Source organism: Ornithodoros turicata, chromosome 3 (genome assembly GCF_037126465.1).
Source record: "Ornithodoros turicata isolate Travis chromosome 3, ASM3712646v1, whole genome shotgun sequence".
NCBI classification, from domain to species: domain Eukaryota; kingdom Metazoa; phylum Arthropoda; class Arachnida; order Ixodida; family Argasidae; genus Ornithodoros; species Ornithodoros turicata.
In genome coordinates, this window is record NC_088203.1 from 100,316,438 (window position 1) to 100,338,847 (window position 22,410).

Below are 22,410 nucleotides of genomic sequence, written 5' to 3' on the forward strand. Positions count from 1 at the left end.
ATATGGCGGAACAGGGAGGTTTCGGTTTGCTTCGTCTATCAAAAATGATTTTCGAAAATATGTAGAGCAATAGTCCCTCCAGTTTTCGATAGGTTCAGACCGCTCTGTGCTGCTTCTGTGCCCGTGCACAAAGATTTGGAAGTACTAGGGTATTGCTCGACGAGCTCAAGCGTTTTTCTGTATCGTCGATGCGAAGCATGTGTGGACGCCGATGGTGATGTGCACCTTCGGGTAGGGTACATACAGGAGCAGGAGGAGGGAGGACTATTTAAGCGAAGCACACGACCGTGGCGATCCATTTATTTAAGGGCCACTAAATTACACCACAGCAAATGAGGACGGACGGAATAGTACGACAAACGACGACGAATGTACGGCAACGGCAAAGCCGATTAGCTGACCAATCTACGCGAATTTGAGTAGTCGAACCTCGTTAAAATTCGTGATAGAGCGAATTGTCAAATAATGTATACTATGTGTACGCACCAATGAAAACCTTGTGCGTAACACAAGGCTGTGCGATGACATAGTAATACAAAAACAAGAGTTGGCCCACTGTTTGTGCAACAATCGTTCATTTTACACGAGGTTTACGGGAAAAATCGTCACAAAGCAAGGATGTCAGATCAGAGAGGTCAATGATTTATCCAGACCCATCTAACACCCCCGAAATGTTCAGTGACACCCCCCTAACTTTTTCACCTGTGTACCCCTTACAGGGGGTGCCCTTGCGATTTCAGCTTTAGACACATATCGGTAATGTTATGTTAGGCTGTAATGACGTAACTATAATAATGCCCCCCCACCCCCACACCTCCTCCGTGCTTGGGATTCTGGTAAACCACTGAACGAGGTTTTACTCTATTTACTGAATGCGCTAGGCTGGTTCACATTCTTGCAAGGCCTTGCACATTCAAGACCTTGTATGCATTCAACTACTTACTGTGTGTGTTGAGTTGTAAAGCAGGTTCGTCCGTTCAGAGAATACTTTTTACTGTTGCAACGTAACTGTTGTCGTAATTTATTGTTGGAATGAGCTAAAAAAATATAGACGATATATAGGCGTTCCAGGGCATATAATTTCTTCTCATCAGACTTCGGTGATTGGTATGCAGAGGTGGAATCCCTATTTTCCTGAAACAAAGGACGAGGCAGCGAATGTTAGCGTGGAGCAAGCAGTATTTGTGCAGGTCATGCCCAGGGGCATATCCAGACCCTCGGTTTGGGGGCGGATTCATTGTCGGAGCGCGTTGGGGGGGGGGGGGGGAGAAGGAAATTCCAGGTATAAACTGACACTTTTTTTGGAGGGGGCGATCGCCCAACCGCCTCCCCCCCCCCCCCTTGATCCGCACCTGGGTCATGCCATAGCTAGATGACGTTCAATGATGCAATGACTAAAATCGTGCTGGTTGTTAGTGCGCTATGCATCGCAACCTGCAGATCCTTCGGATGCTATACAGGGTGTTGCAACAGGGTGCTACAGGGTGTTGCACAAGACGGTGACCCCTAAGTATTGAAAAAAAAAATCCACGTGAGATGAAAGCTGGAAACCTCCTTCATGACACTTCTGAAGGTTTTTCCTCCAAAACAAGCTGCTGGTTGTTGAGTGTACTTCATTAATTAGTCTAATTAACTGAATTGAACTCGAAATTTTGCCAAGGATTGGTTAGATGCGTTAAGTTGAAAGTCTGTGGCCACAACATGCTATTCCGATTGTAATTTAAAGTTTTTTTTTCAGCTATTCCCCAATAATATTTGACGCCCGAAAACTTGCCATCTCTGCAAGCACGTTTTCGGATTTCATCAGTGCCGGCACTATCGGCAAGGCCGTAAGAAACTCCCACTGCGCATGGAGAAAACACGAAAAAAATAAAAAAAATAAAAATAAAATAACGGAGGTCGGGGGGGAGTGTCGTTGGGAGGAACCGAGAGGTTTGCCTGCCTGATTAGGCCTGCCTGAGGATAGCTGCGTCCATGGGCCGACTTCAGGGGAACTGTGCCGGCATACGCCTATTACACATCTGAGGGAAACCCAGGAAAAACCCCAGACGACACAACCGGCCCGCGGATTCGAACCGCGGACCTCCCAGTCTCCAAGCGCACGCGTTACCGCTGCGCTACCGGAGCTGGTACGGAGGTCGGGGACCGGCCCAATCACGCATTTTGTCTTTGCAAGCTTATCTGTTCGCAGCCATCAATTGCTGATAATCACCGACATCGGACGTTCTCTGCTTTCTTGTGTGTTGTCCTTTCTCCTCCCCATACTTTAGGCGCGGCAACTTGGTCGAGCGCGCCTTGATGAGCGACGGTTTTCCTGGCGATTGTTATGTGTTTTCGGGTGTCAAACTTTTGTGGAAAAGTGAATAAATTTATTAAATAAGTTAATAAAAAAGTTAAAAATATCCTGCATTTGTGACTGAAATGGTGTGTTGTGGCCATGGGCTTTCTAATTAACGCAAAAAAAAGAAAAAGTTACATTTCTGTGGCAAATTCTTGAGTTCAATTAAACTAATTAGACTAATTAATGAGGTACACTCCCAGGGAACACCTGTTTGGGCGCAAAAAAATCTTCACAAGTATCGTGCACGACGTTCCAAACTTTCGTCTCACGTAGAGTTTCGTGCAACACCCTGCATGCACCGACTGAAGTGCTGTACAAGGAGAAAGTGCTTTCGTGACGGATTTGAGGGACATGTAGATATTCTACGTAGCTACACTTCTTTCAGGTGACCCTTTATGTCACTTACATGACCAATGTGATACTTTTACGTGCATAATTATTTTACGTAGTCCACAATTTATCAGCTTCCGTGGCACAGTGTAGCGCGGTCGCTCTCCATCACGCCGAGACTGGGAGGTGACACGGGTTCGAATCCTGTCACCGACTGTGTTGTCTGAGGTTTTCCCCGAGTTTTCCGAAGACCTTCCAGACGAATGTCGGCTCAGTTCCCTCTGAAGTCGGCCCAGGACGCACACTTAACCCCCTTGTCCCGCACTCCTTCTTGCTGTCCTCTCATCATCTGTACGCCGCTCATAGCTACAATTGCCCGCAAGGGCCCTTGAGGTATTATTAATAAATAAATAAATAAATTGCTTCGCGGCGCTAACACGGAACTTCAAAAATTCTAAATTTCTTGTTTAATTTTTGTCTTTATTTTTATTTATTTTTGTTTATTTTTATTATTGATGTATTTTATTATCAAACAATGCGCTCAAACGTCGCTGCAAAGAGCACGGGATACTACCACGCTATAATTGTGTCGAGATCTTTCAATCGACTGACTGTCGGGAGTTTAAACTGAAAATATCACCCGCACTTATAGGGTTCGCTATGATCGTGAAAGCTGTACACCTTCACACCGTATCTTACTCAGCTTACAATGCATTCCGGTGTCTCACTGGCACCACCTGTACCTCGTGGTCTCGGTTCAACGGCCGGCGCTCAGTATAAATCGCTTCATCACGCGCGCTGCACAGTTTTGGTTTTCCTTCGTTTTTTTTTTAAAGCACGTTGCGTGCATTCTTTCGTTTGTTTGCAACTATCACGGTGTTGCGTGTTCCAACTGGCTCATGGAGTGGGAACATTAAACTAGTAGGGGTATAGGCAAAGACGGTAACGACGAGGTCACGGGATGATGTTTTCTTTTGGAAGATTTAAAGGTACTGTAAAGCAGCAAACAAGCTGTTAATATTGGCAGCGGCATTTAAAAACTTATAAAAAAACTCACGCTGCAAATTTTATGCGCGGCATTTTTATCACGACTGTAATTGCGGTGAAAAGACGCGGGGCGACGCCTGGTGGGAAAGAATCGCCTCTCTACACCTGTGAAGCTCTTACACGAGCTCTACCCTGATCCAAAAGGGATAAAACGACCCTGATCCTGATCCTCCTGATCCTATTCGTCGAACAATATGTCCCCGACACTCTGTCGGCTAAGTCAGAGTCTAAGTAGCCGACTTCTGAAACTTGCTATGAAAAGTTTGTTCAAACGAGATAAGTAGTTCCTGGCATACATCATTTAAATGAGTAACAAACTGTCAGCAGAATCACCATGAGAGTCACCTACGCAAAAATGCACCACGTCCTGCAAGCCGACGGGGTAGTAGACTTATCCCATCCCTTTTCTAACACGGTCCACAGATGTCGCTGTACGCTCCCATTGTTATTGGCATGCTTGCGTTCGCCGCCTTACATGGCGGGAACTGCGGAATTGTGCCGGGTCTTATACGCAGGGTTGCCCGTAATATTAAATCTCGAGCATTAATTCTCCTTGATTTTCCTCGTTTCCAGATTGTGAATTACGAGCTCCGGGATTTCGCAGCCGGGAATATCGCGGTCCCTCAAAGCGTTTCTAATAGTTCCACAATAGCTTCGGTGTTGTCGCAAATTAGCGAATTCTATAGCAGAAGGTGTTCAAGATAACGGTTCTGAAAACACGATGAGCCAGTCGCCTTCACGTTGCAGGTTTGACAGCTTTCTTTATACCGTACCGTTTTCGCAGTGCGCATCCGATCTGCTCAAATTGCTCACTAAATCCGAATCTGTTGGAATTAGCACGGTCCTGAATGGCCGAATAGAGTTCTATGGCGAATCCGCCGGTTGTTTTCGTGCAGCGCCCAGCGGCGTGCCGGTGTGGAACGGAAAGCAGAAGCAACGACCAATGAAACGCGACTGCACGTTGCACTACAGCGACCAGTGTGAGCACTCAAGTCAGTGTGAGCATCCCTGCACTACAGCGGCTAGTGGAATAGACGACCCTCTGTTGACAAACACGTGACATCACGGGAAGTGAGTCACGTGAGTCACTAAATAGGGAGCAGAGTAGCGACACAGAACCACGCCGACGAGCGAGTCAGCCATCTTGGGTCCGGCGCGGCTGCGTCGCCTAGCAACGGGACGCCAATCTCCTCATTCTCCGCCGTAGAACAGCGCGTAGTCGAGCCAGCTCGCAAACAAGGAAACCGGTTTTGGATGGAGGGGACCCAACAGGGAAGGCGCGTTCTTGGAAGGAGAAACCACGTGACACAACAGGCCCAATCGCGGATACCGAACGGCGGCTCAGACGCGGAAAAGGAATGCGATACTCTGTACCCCTATTTAGTGACTCTAGGGCAGACCGGCTCGAGGATATATTTTGCTGTGGTGGGCAAGAAGCGCAACGCGTCGGTTGATAGGCTGATAAAGCTGATAGTGCCCACCAGCATGCTTTGCATGTCGGCGTTACGTAATGAATGACGTAGGGGTGCGGGTCATCTATTCACCATTACATATTTTTTTTTTTACCTTTGCCCCCATCTTTTTCGTCTTTAGTTGCATTCTTATCGTCCTTGTCGGCGGGTTCTTTTTCCTTTGTTTTGGCTTCTTGTGTGCTGGTCTTTTCTGCCGTCTTATCCTTGCCTTTGTCGCCTTTCTTATCAGCAGCATCTCCAGCTACCTTATCAGCATTATCATCACCGCCAGTATCTTTCTTCTCTGCACCTTCTTTTTGTTCTTTCTCCGCTTTCTTCTTATCTTCATCTTTACCCTTCTGCTTCTTATCTGCTTTATCCCCCTTCTTGGACTTTGCCTTCTCATCTTTCGCCTTCTCATCCTTCGCCTTCTCGTCTTTCGCCTTCTCGTCTTTCGCCTTCTCCTCTTTCGCCTTCTCCTCTTTCGCCTCTTCCTTCTTTCCTTTGCTGCTCTTTTTCTTGCTCTTGGACTCTCTCGATGCTGTAGGCTCCTGAAAAATGGATTACACCACATCAGTCGTCGAAGTTCAAGGAACGTGGAGGTGGTAAAAGTCTACGGGGCGAATGAATTCGTGTCCTCCTCCGAACCGTTTCAGTTCAGTATGTTGAGTGGTGTCTTTGGTGACTCAGTCGACTCTCATTTAAGCAGCCGTTCTTCATGATTAGTCGACCAGGGACTTTTAGTTTTAGTTGGCATACCGGCCTGTGTCAATGCCGTTACAATCACGGCGCATGATCGGGTTCCCTTCCCAAAGTTCCCTTTCACTGATGACGATGATGACTTTCATAGCGCATGGGCGACTATGACCATGATGATCACATTAGGGTGCTTTGCCGGGGTCGGGTCGAGCTCCACTGGCTCAACATGTCAAGCATGAGATATCATCCTTTTTTTTTTTCGTTAAGGAACGTTGTAGTTCATTAGGACAAAAACAACACATGGCTGACGATGGAATTTGATGTTCTGAGGCTGGAGCACAGAAGAAAGGACAAACACACAAGTGCCTAAGAACAATGAACGAAGAAAGAAGGAAGTCACTGAAAAGGTTAGCCAGCTGTAGGACTCGAACCCACATCTTCTGGATTGCCGGTGCAGGGCTCTACCAATTGAGCTAAGCTAACACGCCTCTCCAGTCGCCAATCCAGAAGATGTGGGTTCGAGCCCTGTTCGAGCTAACGTTTTCAGTGACTTCCTTCTTTCTTCATACATGGCTCATGTTAACTAATGCAACGGACATATTACCATCATCATCATCAGTAGTGAATAATTGATGGCACGTCTCGTACACCGCGTCTTGCCTATCCTCCGTCACGAGTGCTATGCCTTCGGGAAATAAACATCGTCGTAACCAGTCACGTCTCTTTTCGACTTGGGATCACCAGAATTTAGTGCCGTGACCAGAATACCCAAGGCTAAGAGAACGAAGGATACATGGATTCCTGCTCTGATTCCCACATTGTTGGCCACGGTGAGTTCTGCAGTTTGATCTACTCCCGCGGGTATTCGAATCGAGTCGGCCATGGTCAAGTTGAAGAGAGACCGGAAATTTTTACGCTCCCAAGCAACAAGACTGAGGAACGATATCGACGAGAAATTGGGAACTGACGGTACAACCGGTCAAGATATTGCGATTCTAAGAGAGAAGCTCCAAGATATTTCCAGAGACTTAAAGGCTGTTGACAGCGAGCTGAAGGATAAATTCTCTGACGGAGAATATGGACGCGAGATGACTGCCATTACCGAACGCCGTCATCAGATTGTGGGGACCCTCACTCGAACAGACCTGCGCCCACAATTAGCATCGACGCCGATGGCTTCGAACCCTAGCCCTAGCCCCGTTGTTCCATCTGCTTCTGTCAATAGTGCCCCATCGAAAAAAAATATCCGAACATCATGCTTCCGAACACCAAGGGCATGGCGCGTGATGACCTTTTGAGCGCAATGCTTGTCAGTCTGACAAAAGGAGGTCGCAAACCCAGCCGACAAAGTGACAGTAAAAAAAGCCACAGTTGCTGAAATTGGGAAAGGGCGGAAGCCGGATGCGATAAGCCGTGCCTGTGTTATCTCTTTCTACTATCACTCTGTGGGCTGGGTTTGCCATCTCCTTTTGTCCGACTGACAACGATTGCGCTCAAACAGTCATCAAGGGCTATGGTCAAGTATGCGCAAGTATGACGTTCGGCTGTTTTTTCCGAAGGGATAGCTCCTCAATATCCCCGTCAATTATCACGAATTTCAGTAAATTCGCTCTTCACATTGGTGGCGTAAAAAATGACATTTACTTTGCAAATTTCCGAGTTCAGTTCGCAAAAATTTACATAACAAAACTTACGTTACATGACATTCACATCACGAGGTGGCAAAAGCCTAGTAAGAAGAACTGCCGTTGACCCAATGATTCTGCCGTTGACCACGTAGTTTTTTTTAATTATAATTCAATGTCACGTTTTGTGGGACACCCTGTATAATGAAATTCAATCCCGGGCACTCAGTCTCCGGGTTTCGGTCGTCTCAACAGACGCCTAGAGCGCACTACTTAGACACATCATTTTAAGAAAGCTGCCCGTGTACGACGTGCTGTGTACGATGACCCACACGAGGTTCTTCGGCTAACACCAGTGGAGTTTATCACAGGGAGGCGTCTTACCATAATTCCTCCCGATATGACAACTGAAGACACGGACCCCATGGCACATGGCAGAAACGCGAAACATTGCTCCAGGAAGCATGGTGGGTGGTGGTGGTGATGGTGAAAGGGCTCGCCGTTGTCGGCTTCACAAGTGTGGGCAACGTCACGACCGACGCCCTGGGGAGTGTGCGTCTTGGGCCGACTTCTAAGGGAACTGTGCCGACATATGTCTGAAAGCGTCTGAGGAAAACCCAAGAAGAACCCCAGACAGCACAGCTGGCACCGGTCTCGACGTGACATGGCCAGCACGCTAACCACTGATGCCACGCGAGCATGGCGAAGGTGGCAGAGGTATTACCTCATGGAGCTCCGCTCAGCCAACCAGTGCAGAGACGGCAGGGAAAGAACGATGTTGCCAGGCGACGTCGTGATCTCAGAAGAAAGAAAGCCAGGCCTCTGGTCCGCATTCAATCCAGACACAAGGGGCAAGATGGGACGCGCATATATTGTGCGAACGCCTACGTGCTAGCAAGTCGCCTTTGGCGAAATGCCAAACGTCGTATTTTACCCCCAAATAAACATGGCGACGATTTTCGGACCTGCAGGTCGCGTGGGAAAGTAGCAAGAAGAATACGGAAAGAGCAAAAGCGCATTCATTCATTCACTTCAGTTCGGTTCAGTAAATCGTTCAGAAGAACCGTTCATTCATTCACCTCTCCGTGACGTCATAACTAGTCAACAGTTCCCTATAACCAACAGTTCGCGGTGCTGCGCGCGTGCAGGCTCCACGTCGGTCCCAAACCACAGCTTATCAGTTATCACAAACGTCACAAACGCGTCCAAACTCGTTATATTCAGAAACTTTCCAGCAGACTCCGTGTTGGCGAGTGCAAACCCCGACGGACGCGCACTGGGACCGTTTACGTCTCTCCGCGTTCCCGAACTTTCCGGAGCTTCTCGGCTTCGTGTCATCTGTTTTGCGTTCCCACACTGTTGAGTCATGTTATCTTCGAGCAGCCAATGCCCGTTGGGTTGCTGCTTCGTTTGATGCGCTACGCCGTTCGCGTGCTGTAGTGGCGCGGTGAGCAGGGACTGAAACTGCGGAACTGAACCGAAAACTCTTTGGGAATTTTATTGTTTTGGGAACCGTAACATGACTGAATATTTCTAGTGTCCATTAACTGAAATCGTCAGCTGAACCGCAGAACATAATAGTGAATATTAATATATCGTACGCTATCGCATCTGCGTACGTAAGGTATGGTCGGCGTAGTGCTTCTGCGCACTGCGCAAAGCTCTCTTTGTTGTTCGCACGTGCGCAGAATTACCAATGCTATCCCTTACGTGCACAAAGGCAATAAACAGTCTGATGCACTGAAACTATACCCCTACCGGTTCATAGCAGTCGGTTCAAGCGCGGGGGTGACGAGCGAAAATGGCGAGCAGAAAAGAGGAGAACGGGTTTACAAGCACTGATGAAGAAACGCCAGAAGAGAATGCTGACGACCTGGACATGCTCCTCCAGGAACGGGAGAGTAGGACTCTTCAAAGCAGATACACTTCAGAGGCCCAGACCACTATTGGACAGCTTTTGGAAACATTCAGCAGCGAACCACGGGCAGAGAACAGAATGTACTGGGGAAGGAATATACTCGTAATGACGGAATTGTATGAACTTGTCAGCATTGGCTCAGCTGAGCGAGGAATGCAGGTAATCGTTGGAAGGCTCTTCTCTATAGAGCGTAAAGTTAATTTCGTTCCCACGAAGGACAGACACATGTGAAGATAGATTAGAAGACGTTATGACGGTCCGCCGCAACATGCCGCACATCGATGGCATTGACCACACTACTTAGTTCGCGCAGCGGCCGCGTGAGGGGCGCCGCAGTTCGCGCTGCCTCCATATCCTGGAGTCGGCACCCTTCCCTGGGTTATTTGACTCCTACAGAAAACATTCCTGTACACTTCCGCTTAAAGCAACTTACCACCGATTGTCTGTCAATGTCTGTGCTGTCTGCGAGGAATGAATACTCGTATATGTCATCCTCGCTGCCAAGATCTGACTCCCTCGGGTGCTTCTTAGGCGCTCCTGGAGGCACGTATCCTCTGGAACTCTTGGCTCCTTTCGCAGGGAGACGTGGTTCTGAAGAACTGCGTTCCGGTGCCGCTGGTGACCTTGCCTGTGTCGCGTAGAGACTCGGGAACTCAGTCGTTGAAGGCTGTGCGTTTATAGATCCTCCGGAGTAACTATACGGCGGCATGGGAGACGGCGTAGGAATCTGGTAGGAACTCGGATATGGGTACGGATAGGGGTAAGGGTACGGTATGTATCCAGTGTAACTAGGTGAAGGTAACAACACGTAAGAAGGCTGATTGTTCATGGAGTTGAGATAGTTCCAGTAGGCTGTAGCGTTTGCGAGACTATAAAAGGGCTGCAGCATAGTTTGCAGAAGGGAAAGGCTGTTCTTGTTGCCACCTTGAAGGTCGTAGTAGCTGGATGAAGTCTTGGGGGAAGGATAGCTATAGCCTGGATATCTCTGTTGGTAATAGCTGCCTTCTGTTGGGTTTGGTTGTGAGGGTGGTGTTGGTGGTCGTACGTGTATGTCAGTTAAGCTGCTCTGGGTTTCCTTATGAGCACACATGGGTGTGTGGCGTATGTTAGTGGGGTTGACACCGGACGGTCCTGGTGCAGGTTCTGCGAAGTCACATTGAGAAGCTTTCCCTTCTGGTGCAGCAAGTAAGCCTTGAAGCACAACTGGATTAAGTATTGCCTCGGCATTTTCGATCGGGCTCTGTGCCTGTGAGAGAAGCTTCATGAGAGCGGCGGGGCTACTTGATTTTGATCCTAGGACATGTTTCGAAGACGGTGGCGCCGTCGTGGTTTGGAGGACATCATCCGATTTGGATTTCGTTGTACCATCTGCCTTTTCCTGTCCTTGAGGCTGGTCCGCTTGCTGTTTCTTTTTGTTGTTGTCTTTTCCAGCAGGTTTGGTGCCGGAAGGTATGATGGGGGCTCCGTTGCCAGGTTTGCCGCTAGCTTGAGTGTCAGGCTTGTTGTCAGATTTATTGTCCGATTTGTTGTCAGATGGGTCGGACGCCGGTTTCTTGTCTGCCATTTCAAATCCTGCGGGTTTATTTCCTTGGTCGATGAAGCTCTGCTGCACATTAGGCAAGCTGCCAAGCTGCTCTTCGTCTGCCGGGGATGGCAGTATGGACGACCTGCGACTTCCAGTATGACGTCTGGTCTTGCGCCTGCTGATCACTGAAGCGTCCCTGCAAGGACAGGGCGAAGCTTATGCGAGGCGTCCTGCACATTACAGCTACAACGTCCGCGATAGAACCTCACTTTGTTATACTACTAGTAATGACCATTGTGACTAATGCCTCATCCCAGGGGAAGGATTTTGAACTCGGCTACATCAGGATCGAGGCTCTCTATTGCACGATCTTGAATCGATAACCAATGGGCGCATTAAGTCGCGGCTCTTGCGCTTCAAAGGGAGTGACTGTCTATAGCCCCACAAGGAGCCTCTGCGTGACGCTCCAAATCAGAGCACCAAATTCTCTCACGCATTGCGAGGATACACGCTTCCGCTCAGAGCTATTTGAGCTTCGGGGTTTGACAGACACTGCAGGCGCGCGATTTTTGAAAGCGGAGCATCGAATAAGTTAATTTTGCTGAAGGCTGAGTCGTTTCGTTCTGCAATGTCGCTCACACTAGCGCTGACGCAGCTGTGAGCATGCAGTGTAAGTTTCCAGAGCAATGGTAAGTGATGGTAACAGCGTCCTCGATAAACTGCACTGGTGCGCACTGAACATCCTTGATTAAACGAGTGCACCCGTTCAGTGCAGCACTGGGTTGCCCTGAACCCACACCGAGAAAACCGGCCAGAGTACAATCCCAAGAGACATCGCGACTGCCGGAAGCATGGTGGAACGTGGAAGTGGCAAGTAAAGCAGGGCAAGCACCAGCAGACAGCCAGCGTCAGCATGGAATTCGATCGGTGCCGCTCGCCAGGTGCCGCTCGCTACAGGTTGCAGATCACTAGGTGGCGCACGCTAACATGCACCAGATCCACAAGTGCGGTGCAGTTTCATATTCGATAATGCCTCCTCCCGGGGCACCGCGAGTGTAGAGCTCCACGCACCTATGCGGTTTCGGGGCAATTTCGGTGCAAGTTTAGCGAGGACGATATAAGTTCCCTGACCTGGATGGACTACTCATATTTGTAGCGCAGCCCGAAAGCCCCCCCCCCCCCCCCCCATCACTAATATTCCCAGAAGACAACTGCGTACTCTCAAGTGAAAAGCTTTAATGAGCATTGAGCAACTACCTCGATCATTCGATAGATCAATTGCTTCTTGATTGATTCTTTTGAGCATCCTTCATCGTTCAAAATACGTGCGGGTCGAACGAGGTGTTGCCGTGCAGCGCGCTTTTGATTCGGGGAATGTGAACTGAAGTAAAGGATCGATGCTACTCATAGTTTTCAGTTCGTAATCCCGTTAATGTCTCTGGTGGGACGTTGTGCATACCTTAGAAGAGTATCTTCTCTGTCGTCACGCTCCTGAGACCAACCATCGCCTCTGGTACGCAGGAAGATAGGTTGAAGTATTTTGAAGTACACGAGTGTGACTCCGTTTTCGGGCGTCGGTAGGATGCACCACAGTAGGAAAGCAAACTGCACAGGATGTCGTGGTGAGTCGCTTTCGAAAGCGTTGATTCCTTATTACGAGGGCTGCATGCGTCTGTGTCAAGAAGCTATACAGGATGTTCCAGAAAACGTGCCATTAACTTATAATAAACCACGCCACCTAGAATAACGCGGCCAACGGCTGTTCTTACTAGGTTTTTGCCACCTCCTCATGTAACTTAAGTTTTATTATGTCAGTTTTTACAAACTGAACTGGGAAATTTGCCAAGTAAAGGTCGCTTTTACAGCGTCAGCTGTATAACGGAGGCTTTCTCCAGATCACGTCGTCGTCGTCGGCATTCGTATGTCCTCACAAAACCCTTATCGCGTGTGCGCTCAGCACTGAGAGTAAGGAGGAGAATCCCGCCAGTCTACAACCGCTATCGACGGAAAGTGAGATTAAAAGTGATATGTTCGAACAACTGGACCCTACGCTGTGCACCGACATCCGCCAACCCACAACTAGACACGGCCCACGCATAGAATTGGTGTCCCAGAACAGCCCCCTCGTTCAGGACACCACTCACCTCGCCAACCATTTCAGCGACTACAAGTCAATCAACTCATCACCCTTAAATAAATTTTCATCCTCCCTCATTTCACCACACGCACAGCTGACGCTGAATTTCGCGTTACGCGAGTCGTAACCGCGCTGTAATATTTTTTATACCCCCAATGTGAAGCGCGTGCTGGATTTCATCAAGTTCATGATAATTGACACGGATATCGATGACGTATCCAATTGAAAAAAAAAAAAAAGGCCGAACGTCGTGTATGGCTCCAACAGTCCAGCGCTTGACCACTTTTTGTGCGCCCTCGCTCTCAGTCCGACGAAGAGAGTTTGCTGAACCCAGCCCACACAGGGATAGTAGCAAAAGGGAGCCGAAACTTGCCGCAAATGGACGTTTTTATTTTCTTGCCTCCGTACCAGATAAGACAGGCATTGCTGATCGCATCCGGCTTCCGTTGGGATCATGCCTTCCCTCTCCCAGTTTCAAGGACTACTACCCCTTTTTTCTTCTATCTCCGTGTGGGCTGGGTAGGCTGGGGTTATAGCTAGGGTTTAGCAACCTCCTTCCGCCGGGCTAAGATAGAAAGAGAGAGAGAGAGAGAGAGAGGACGCGCCAAAAGTTGTCAAGCCCTACACTCTTAAAAATAAACTTCACCGCATAGCACGCTCCTAGCCAACCATTGCCACGAATGATATCGTTATCTGCCCTGATTTGTTGAAAACGGGAGGTGTACGCCTTTTTCTGTGACACTTATGCTGTTCATAATTGTCACAAAAAAGGCGTACGCCTCCCGCTTTCAACAAATCAGGGTAGATAACGATATCATTCGAGATGATGTTTGGCTAGGAGCGTGCTATGTGGTAAAGTTCATTTTTAAGAGTGTACACTGTTAAAACAGAACTTCACCACATAGCACGCTCCTAGCCAACCATCATACCAAATGATATCATTCTGTGTCATGATTTGTTCAAAACAGGGGGGAGGCGCCTATCTGGGACAAGGCGCCTCCTCCCATTTTCAACAAATCAATGCACAGAATGATATCATTCGGTGTGATGGTTGGCTAGGAGCGCGCTATGTGGTGAAGTTCATTTTTAAGAGTGTAGACTGTTCCTGGCGATCTGAAATGGATGATGTTCGGCTATTTTCTTCCTGTTGTATAGATCCTCAATATCCGTGCCAATAACAATGAACTTGAGTATTCAGGACGCGCCCCACATTGGTGTGGAAAAAAAGGCGTGCCTTACTTTGCAAATTGCCGTGAACACATCAGGAGGTGTCACAATTCTATAGTAATAGCAAATGTCGTTCACCACGTGATTCTAAGCGGTGTAGTTTTCTATTATAATTTAATGACTTTTTCTGGGACACCCTGTATAAGGATCATAACTGCCTTATTCTCGCTCTGCCCTGAGGGATCCCTGCGCTTCGAGGGACCCTTCCGGTAGCTTTAGCAATGCTTTGGGCGCTCGCTCTCTGTGCGTGCACAACGCATTGCCAAAGCAACTGGAAAGGTCCCTCGAATCGCAGGTATTCATCAGGGCTGAGCGAAAATACGCTTACGCATACCAAACGGATGAACAATTTACATATCTAAACTGAAAGCGGCAGGGCTACACTCTTAAAAATGAACTTCACCGCATAGCACGCTCCTAGCCAAGCATCATCTCGAATGATATCGTTATCTGCCGTGATTTGTTGAAAACGGGAACCGTACGCCTTTTTTATGTCAATTATGAACAGCATAAGCGTCACAAAAAAGCGTACGCCTCCCGTTTTGAACAAATCAGGGCAGATAACGATATCATTCGAGATGATGCTTGGCTAGGAGTGTGCTATGCGGTGAAGTTCATTTTTAAGAGTGTAGCTTGTACGTCGGTCTGATACGTCGGTCCTCTTTCTTTAATAAATTCACAGTGCCCGTACAGTGCTGGACAAAGGTTTTTCGGAACACGATCCGGCGCATTCCTTCCTCAGGGTGACACGCTACAGGCGCATGGGACCGTACGGATTTATAGACGTGTGCCTAGGTAACCCAGGCCACCTGTTTGCAAGTCCGTACTGCGTGTCACCCCGAGGAAGAAATGTGCGGGAGCGCGTATTTTGCCCAGCACTGTACAAGACATCTTTTTTATGTAACACTTATTATACTGATGGTCAAAACAGAATTGAAGGGCATGGCTAGGCTTCAGAAAGCACCTTTGTGATGTAACCCTTCATATTATCACTTTTTTGTTGCTATATTGATGCGTAGAAATACTGTACAAATGGACATATAGTCACGTCTCGCTTATCCGTTAACTCAGCTTCTCGGAAAACTCGCTATCGGGCCTGCATTATAGGGAACGAACTTGTTTTTTTATCCAGTTATCTGGAATTCGTTATTCATACCCGGACGGGAGCACTGGAAACAGAGCTTTAGTGTACCATACGCTGTCGCCTTTGCGTACGCGAGGGATAGCGTTGGTGGTTCTGCGCGCGCGAAAGAGACAGACCTTTACGCATTGCGCAGAACCGCAACGCTATGCCTTACGTACGCAAAGGCGACAGTGTACGATACACTAAAACTGACTAATGTTCCAGAACCAGTGTTGTTCTAATTCACTTATATGGAAACGTGTGAACGGCCTCTGTGTTTGGCATCGTTCTGTTCTACTCCTTGACATCTTTATGGCCAGTGGTCGTAGGTCAGTTACTGGAGGCTGGTGTGGGCAGGCAGTATAGTGACAGCTACCTAGAAGCCTAAGACATGCCCTATTTCTACTCGCCACAAAAAGTCCATATGAGGATTGGCTATCCAGAGCACGCGAAAGTATTACCTACTTTAAAATCCGGGTTAAAAAGGCGCTGGGCGTTGATGCAGGAGAGCCCACGATCTAGGACGTTCTGCGGGATAAATCTATAAATTTCTGATTTTCTTCAACGAAAATTAAAATAAGTAACGTGTGCTAGAACTCTGCTTTTCCTGTCTGGAATAAACCGGTCTAATGAAACTACGCGCGTCTCTGCAGTTTACTCGCTTATCTGGATGTTCGCTATGCGGACGGTAGAGCGTGGGTACCGAGGTGCCCAGGCGAATAAAAGCTATGAAAGTTGCGTAGATGTCGTTTTTGCATGTGGGTTCTACGGCCAGGCAGGCATCCTGTCGGAAAGCGAGTTTAACTAATGGACAACTGATTAACTAAAATTCATTAACTAACTTTTTAATGAGATGCATGTTTTCGGGAAAGTGCCAGATAGCAGAATTGGAGCCAGTCGTTGTTTAAATCCAACCTCTTTTTAAATATCCTGAAGCGAGGACGTACCTTGAGATATAAATCGATAAATTTTGCTATTCAAATGAGCCTAAACCGAAACCACGCACTTCTCGAGCGCAAAAGGAGCGACGTGCGTTCGCCACGCGTTATGTAGGGACGGTACTGACTGGAGTGTGCGCTGATCTGATGGCCAAATCCCTGCACTGTGGGGCGCTCCCTTTTTTCGTCGTGAAAGGTTAACAGGCGCGCCAGTAGATGGCGCCACCAGCCCAAGGAAAGTGCGAGTGGAAAGAGCAGTGCACTACGGGCACTCTTTTTAGCGGGTCCCTGTCGAGTGGGGACGTATTTGTTACTGCCATATAACGTGCATGCGATAAAAGGTTTCGACGATACTTCGTCGAGTCCGTCCTATACCGACTACGACACTTTTTACTAAACGGGACATTTCCTTTCACGGAGTGTGGCGCTCCCACGCTCATACCCACAAGTCAGAGTGCTAAGCCGGCGTTCACACGGGGCAACTTTTCCCAGCAACTCGAAGCAACTCAAACCAACGTCTTTTGAGCAATTTCGAGTCCGCGTTCACACGCAGCAACTCTGTAGCTGCACCCACAAGCAACCTTATGGCGACCGGACAATGTGGGTTCGAATCGAACTGGCGGAATCTTTTCTTTAGCTGCTGTTTATCAAATTTCAGTCAGTTTTATTACTCCAATAGATCATTATTGCCGTCCAGAAGTGGCAACTGATATGTTTCCGTGAAGTTCGTAAAAAAAAAAGAAGTTATTTTTTAGCTGCACCTCCAGGATTTGAACCTATGAACCCACGAATGAAATCCACAACGCCATCGGGAAGTTGCTCAAAGACGTTGGTTTGAGTTGCTTCGAGTTGCTGGGAAAAGTTGCCCCGTGTGAACGCCGGCTGTTTAGCCGATGCACGAGCAACTTCTCGAGTTTTCGGTTCGGGAGCGATTCGCAGCAACTCGGAGCAACTCGAGTTGCTGGAGGTTGCCGGCTGACAGCAACTCCAAAGTTGCTCATAGTTGCTGCAAAAAGTTGCCCCGTGTGAACGCTGCCTTATCGCGCTCTCCACCCGTCTCTCTGGTTGGACCCACCTGCACATTTTTTTTTTCTTTTTAAGGCTTCAGACAGCTGGACCGGAAGACGGAAAAGAACAGATAAAGACAACAAAGATTCCACAGGAAAAGAACATTCGGTGACGCTTAGAGGCGCTTTGCACACGATCGTCGTGGGATCGAACAGTGTCGCCACCATGCGGCTGTTCCCTGAAACTGTCCCTAGTGGGGACAAGCGGCCTCACCCGGTGCCTTTCGTTGTGGTCATCGTGCTCGAAAACGTGATTGGAAGGCTCAGTTTTTCGAACCGCTTCAAAATGAGTGGAAATGACTTCGTGGACAACTTTTTGAATGCTTGCAAATTTGACATACTTTGAACATTTGAGATACAGCGAGAGCTGTCGCTACGCGTCATCATACAGACGACCCTTCATTTCTGTTTAGAAGGGTTCTTAACATACATGTTACTATACCAAAATTATCTCTTAAAACTGCGTTGCAACTCGAACCCTGTTCCGACGTGTAGGATTCTTTACACTCTTTTCTGAACGATTTCGTGTTGCAAGGACACAAGACGGAAACCTCCACTAGGAACTTTCCTCGGCGGAGCCATTCTTGCGATAGGCCTGGCGTCTTGTACCAGAGCCGTTTATGAGGAGAGTTTGGTCATTGTTTAATCGTTTGCCGCGCGGAGATGAGGAGCCGCCGTGACGCCAGAGGCGTCATTGCTCCGCCCTTTTGACCGGAGTAGAAATAGTATGATGATGACTTTATGAAGTTCGCCAGCCGGAGTCCCCGACGATGATAAACCTGGAGGAGTCGTTGACGATCTCTTCCCAATCGTCGTTCCCGGGTCCGGTTGATACTGGACCTGTTACCTGTCTTCACTGCACTGGAGCCGAGACTGAAGTTCCCGTGATGTACGAGGGATTTATTCACAACTTATATTTACAAGAGTCAAATATAACACATGACGGAGGAAAGTCGAGTAACCTGACTTTCCGACTCCGTTGTCCAGCTCAGGTTCCCTTCTCACCCTCTGACTCCCCTTAAAAGGGTGACAACTTGGGCCACAACCTTAACTGGGATGGCCAATCGGGCAGCCCTGGTTCAAACTTCATCAGCCCCTGGTTGGACTGGTTTAAATTTTGACAGCAGCAGTTCCTCGGAATTCTCCGCCCTTCATTCTCAATTTACGAGTAACGGTCTCGGCTGTCAAGTCGTGCACATCGTAGTTTTGAGCAGTGCAAGACGCGGGAGCCTCTTCCCTGATTTAGTGTCGGGGAAAACAATTGTCCCCTGTCGCCCCCGCTGCAGCTGCGTAGCCTCCGTGGTAGCCAGCGAGTGGCGTCCACCCTGAGCTTTCTAACGACCTCTACAACCGGGATGAAAACTTAGCTCTGATCCAAAATAGTACCACTGGCCTTGACGCCGTCCGTCATGTGACGTCAATTGGCGCGCTTTGGGCAGGCTCCTTCCAATAGCCAAACTCTCCTAATAAACGGCTCTGTCTTGTACTTTCCACTCCAGCCACCTGCATCACCACACCTCACGTGATACCCAACGTTGCTTCACCCCACCTTCGCAGGGCGCCTCTTCCGTGACTCACCGCGCCGCGATGTCTCGGACACACGACGCACGCATTCTATCCAATGCTTAACTCCGTATATACAGGTGTCACTGTAAAAGTATGGATTACTTAATACTTTACTTTAATAAATGGAAGAAACTTTACGAAGAGGCTTTCACTTGGGTCTGCAGCGCACTGTACAAGCACAATACGCGCAGTTCGCGTTACGGTACGGTACGGTTCACATCAGTTCAGTGTATATTTTAACGAACACTTTGAAAAGTTACCTTGCACAGCCAAAATATTTTGAAGCGCCGACGTAAAAAGTCACCGTAGAATTCGGGCAAACCTAGAAGGCCATACAGGAGCCAGTAGACGAGGTAACGAGAGTCCTCGTTTTTTGTGCTCACTTCGATGTTACGGAATCTGGTAAACGAAAATTTCCATATTAACGATGCATCCGGACGACTTGAGCTAGTTACGCGGGCTCTGTATATGATGTCTACGGGATCTTTAGGAGTAACTAAGTTACAAGTAACAACTGTTACCCGTTGCTTTTTCAGTAACTCTATAGGTAGTTACTTTTCTAGGAAAATAACTAACTGTAACTGTTTGTAACTGTAAAATAGCTGCAATTTTTAGTGAAAGTAGCTGTTGACTGCAATTATGTTACTCGGACTATATATTTTTGCTCGCGTCATCTTCCAAATATCGTTATAACGAAAAATCATGAGCCAAGTGAAGTTTGAATTTACTCGCCTTGCGTTTTGACCGGTAACTGTAAGGTAACTAAGGTACTATTAATACACTCCTTTGGTCTTGTTGGTATACTTGGACAACACACGACACGACGCAACGAAGGGTGCTCAATACTCAACAAATCTGATTGACGCTTGAGCAGCAGCGTTTAAGCGCGAAGGCAAACTTCTTCCTTTGTTGTCAGACAGAAAGAAGCGACAAGAAGACAAAGAAGTGATATGGAATCCACTTTAAAACCGCTGTCACACTGCAATGTCACTGAATGTCATTCCCAGCGAATGACCTTTCGCACTGAATGGCATTCGTTCACCGCCACACGGTGGCACTCTTTATTCACAGCATGCCACGGTTTGTCTCACATGTTATAGTATAATATGATCATCCGAACTCCCGCACAAATGCACGCAGCAGATGACCCACACGCCGACCGTTATGCTCGGCGGCGGTTCGCGTAAGCCACGTTCCCACTGGCGTGCGTGCGCTCTTGCAGCGGGGAGCGGCGAACGGCGAGAGTGTCTCCACCACAGGGGTGGCATCCAATGTATTGCTCCGTAGACGAAAGCGTGCTGGGCGAACGCAATGCATCCTGGACAGGTCCTGGTCGCACGTCACAGCAAGCGTCGAGGCACACGTGACATTAAAGATGGCGGCGCCCGTGATCGGCGGCCAAACCGTTTGTAAACAATGCGGTTGTTGTTTCTGCGCGACGTTTTGGATGTTTTTCGATCACGGTAATTATTTTTATGCGATAATCTCGCAGTAAAACGCGCAGTTTTGCACATAAGGCCTCGTACTGTTCACGACTTCCAAAGATGTGATGACGACCGCGTGTTAAAACTCACTGAGCCGATGCAATGTACTTAAACTAAGGAGGAATAGGCTACCATGTTGCGGAAGAAGCACCGCATAATTGACGCTGGCAAAATACGTTCATCTCTTCTCGCTATGACGACGGGAATATGTCGGTAAGCGGCAAAACGACCTCACAAAAAGTCACATGACCTCAAAATGACGTTTTCTATGACGTGCGACCAGGACAAGATGGCAGTTTTGCCAAAAGCACCCGCTTGAGGGTAGTTACAACAATGGCGGGTTCGTGTCACCCCTGTGCATGGTCTCCACCGAGGTTCGCCGTACTCTCGAGATAAACAGATGAGGGCGAAGGAAGCGAGACCACCACGGCGCGCTACGAGGCAGTCGTTTGTTTTCACACGCATGGGACCCTCGTTCTGTTTTACGCTTTGATTGGTGTTTGGATGGCGCCAGAGAACGGGAATGGGCCTCCGGCGTCCTCCAAGTGACGTTTCTGCCGTTGCGGGCGCCGTTGCGGGCCAGGTAGCGGGAACGTCGCGGCTGCTCCTCGGCGCGGCGCCGTACACCTCTAGCTTCAGGTGAAAACTTCTTCGGATATGCAAAGCGCATTAAAGCTATGCGAGTGTCTCATCTCTATTCTATGATTGTTCTATGGAGAGAGCTTCGCACACGGGTGATTAATCCTTTCTAACTTGGTAACTGTAGCAGTAACAATAACAATATTTCGAACCAAAGTAACGACAACTGTAAATGAGTTACTGTTTTCACACGCTAGCTGTAACTGTAACTTGGTCACTTTTAAAAGTAACTTACCGATTACTGGTTTACGGTGCGTACTCACGTGCTGCAATACTCACGATATATAGGCAGGCACAAAGAACATGATAGAGTTGCATACGATGGGAGCGTGTGCACCGACGATCATGTACAAAGCAATTAGCAGCACCACCCCTGACAAAAAGAAGCAAAAGATACATGCTTTGGCCTAATCAAATGTTCGAAATGATCACTGAATACAGGCGAATACCGTTCGTTCTAATATCGTGCGTTAACTTATCGGCAAGAAAATAATATCGTGGTAAGACTACAAACCCAGCACACTTATCACAGTAGTGTTCTAAAAACAGGCACGTTACTTGGATTAGATAATCGTTGGACAGTTTTCAAAGTAACTTAAACTACACCTGGTCTCAGAATAATTTTACCGTGCCGATTTAGAAGAAAGAAATAGCCACGTGCGGTGGCTTTTTGTTGCTGGTTCCAGCCTCTTATGTATAGGCTAAAAGAAATATATATATATATAAAACATAGCACGTTAACAAAATCTCACAAGAAAAACAAACTAAAATGCGAACAGCTTTGATGCACCACAGACTGCGCCATTTCTAACTACAAGCTGATGATTAACCCTGGGAGAACACTGGACAAGTGCAAGCAGCTTACCGATGAAGATGCTTACACGGCGCTGCCCAGTTTTCCACTCTATGAAGTTGATCCATCTGTTGACGAAGGGCCCGCAGTGGTGCAGTGCATATTCCAGGGTCGGGTATAAACCTACATCCGTGGCACGCGGCTGTTCCATGCTTTTTCAACGGAATTTAGACAGCAATTTCAGTGTGTTCCACAAAGCCTCTCCGCTGCCGGACGGCTTGCGCGGAGGCGCTTCTTCTTCTCCTTCATCATCACCTGCTATATGCGACAGGATAGTGATAGCGGAATTCGTTTCGAAGTCTTTTCGTTATTTGGGTAATGGTTCCTGCAACAACAACAACAACAACTTTGTTTAAAGATGATGAATGGGGAGTTTTATCCTGTACCCGCTGTCAAGGGTGTACCTGCTTCTTTGCTAATACTTATACAATACAGCTTAC

At 48.1% G+C, this 22,410-nt stretch overlaps 1 protein-coding gene across 1 annotated transcript; it reads right to left on the reverse strand.

The window, feature by feature from the left end:
• Window positions 1–1,005: 1,005 nt before the first annotated feature.
• Window positions 1,006–22,202, reverse strand: LOC135389002 (uncharacterized protein DDB_G0284459-like). The gene is made up of 7 exons (XM_064618905.1): window positions 21,983–22,202; window positions 21,397–21,490; window positions 19,255–19,393; window positions 12,396–12,541; window positions 9,845–11,132; window positions 5,285–5,720; window positions 1,006–1,134 (listed from the first exon to the last, which is right to left on the reverse strand). The coding sequence occupies exons 1-7, from the start codon at window positions 22,119–22,121 to the stop codon at window positions 1,127–1,129; spliced, it is 2,250 nt and encodes a 749-aa protein (XP_064474975.1). The 5' UTR covers window positions 22,122–22,202; the 3' UTR covers window positions 1,006–1,126.
• Window positions 22,203–22,410: the final 208 nt, after the last annotated feature.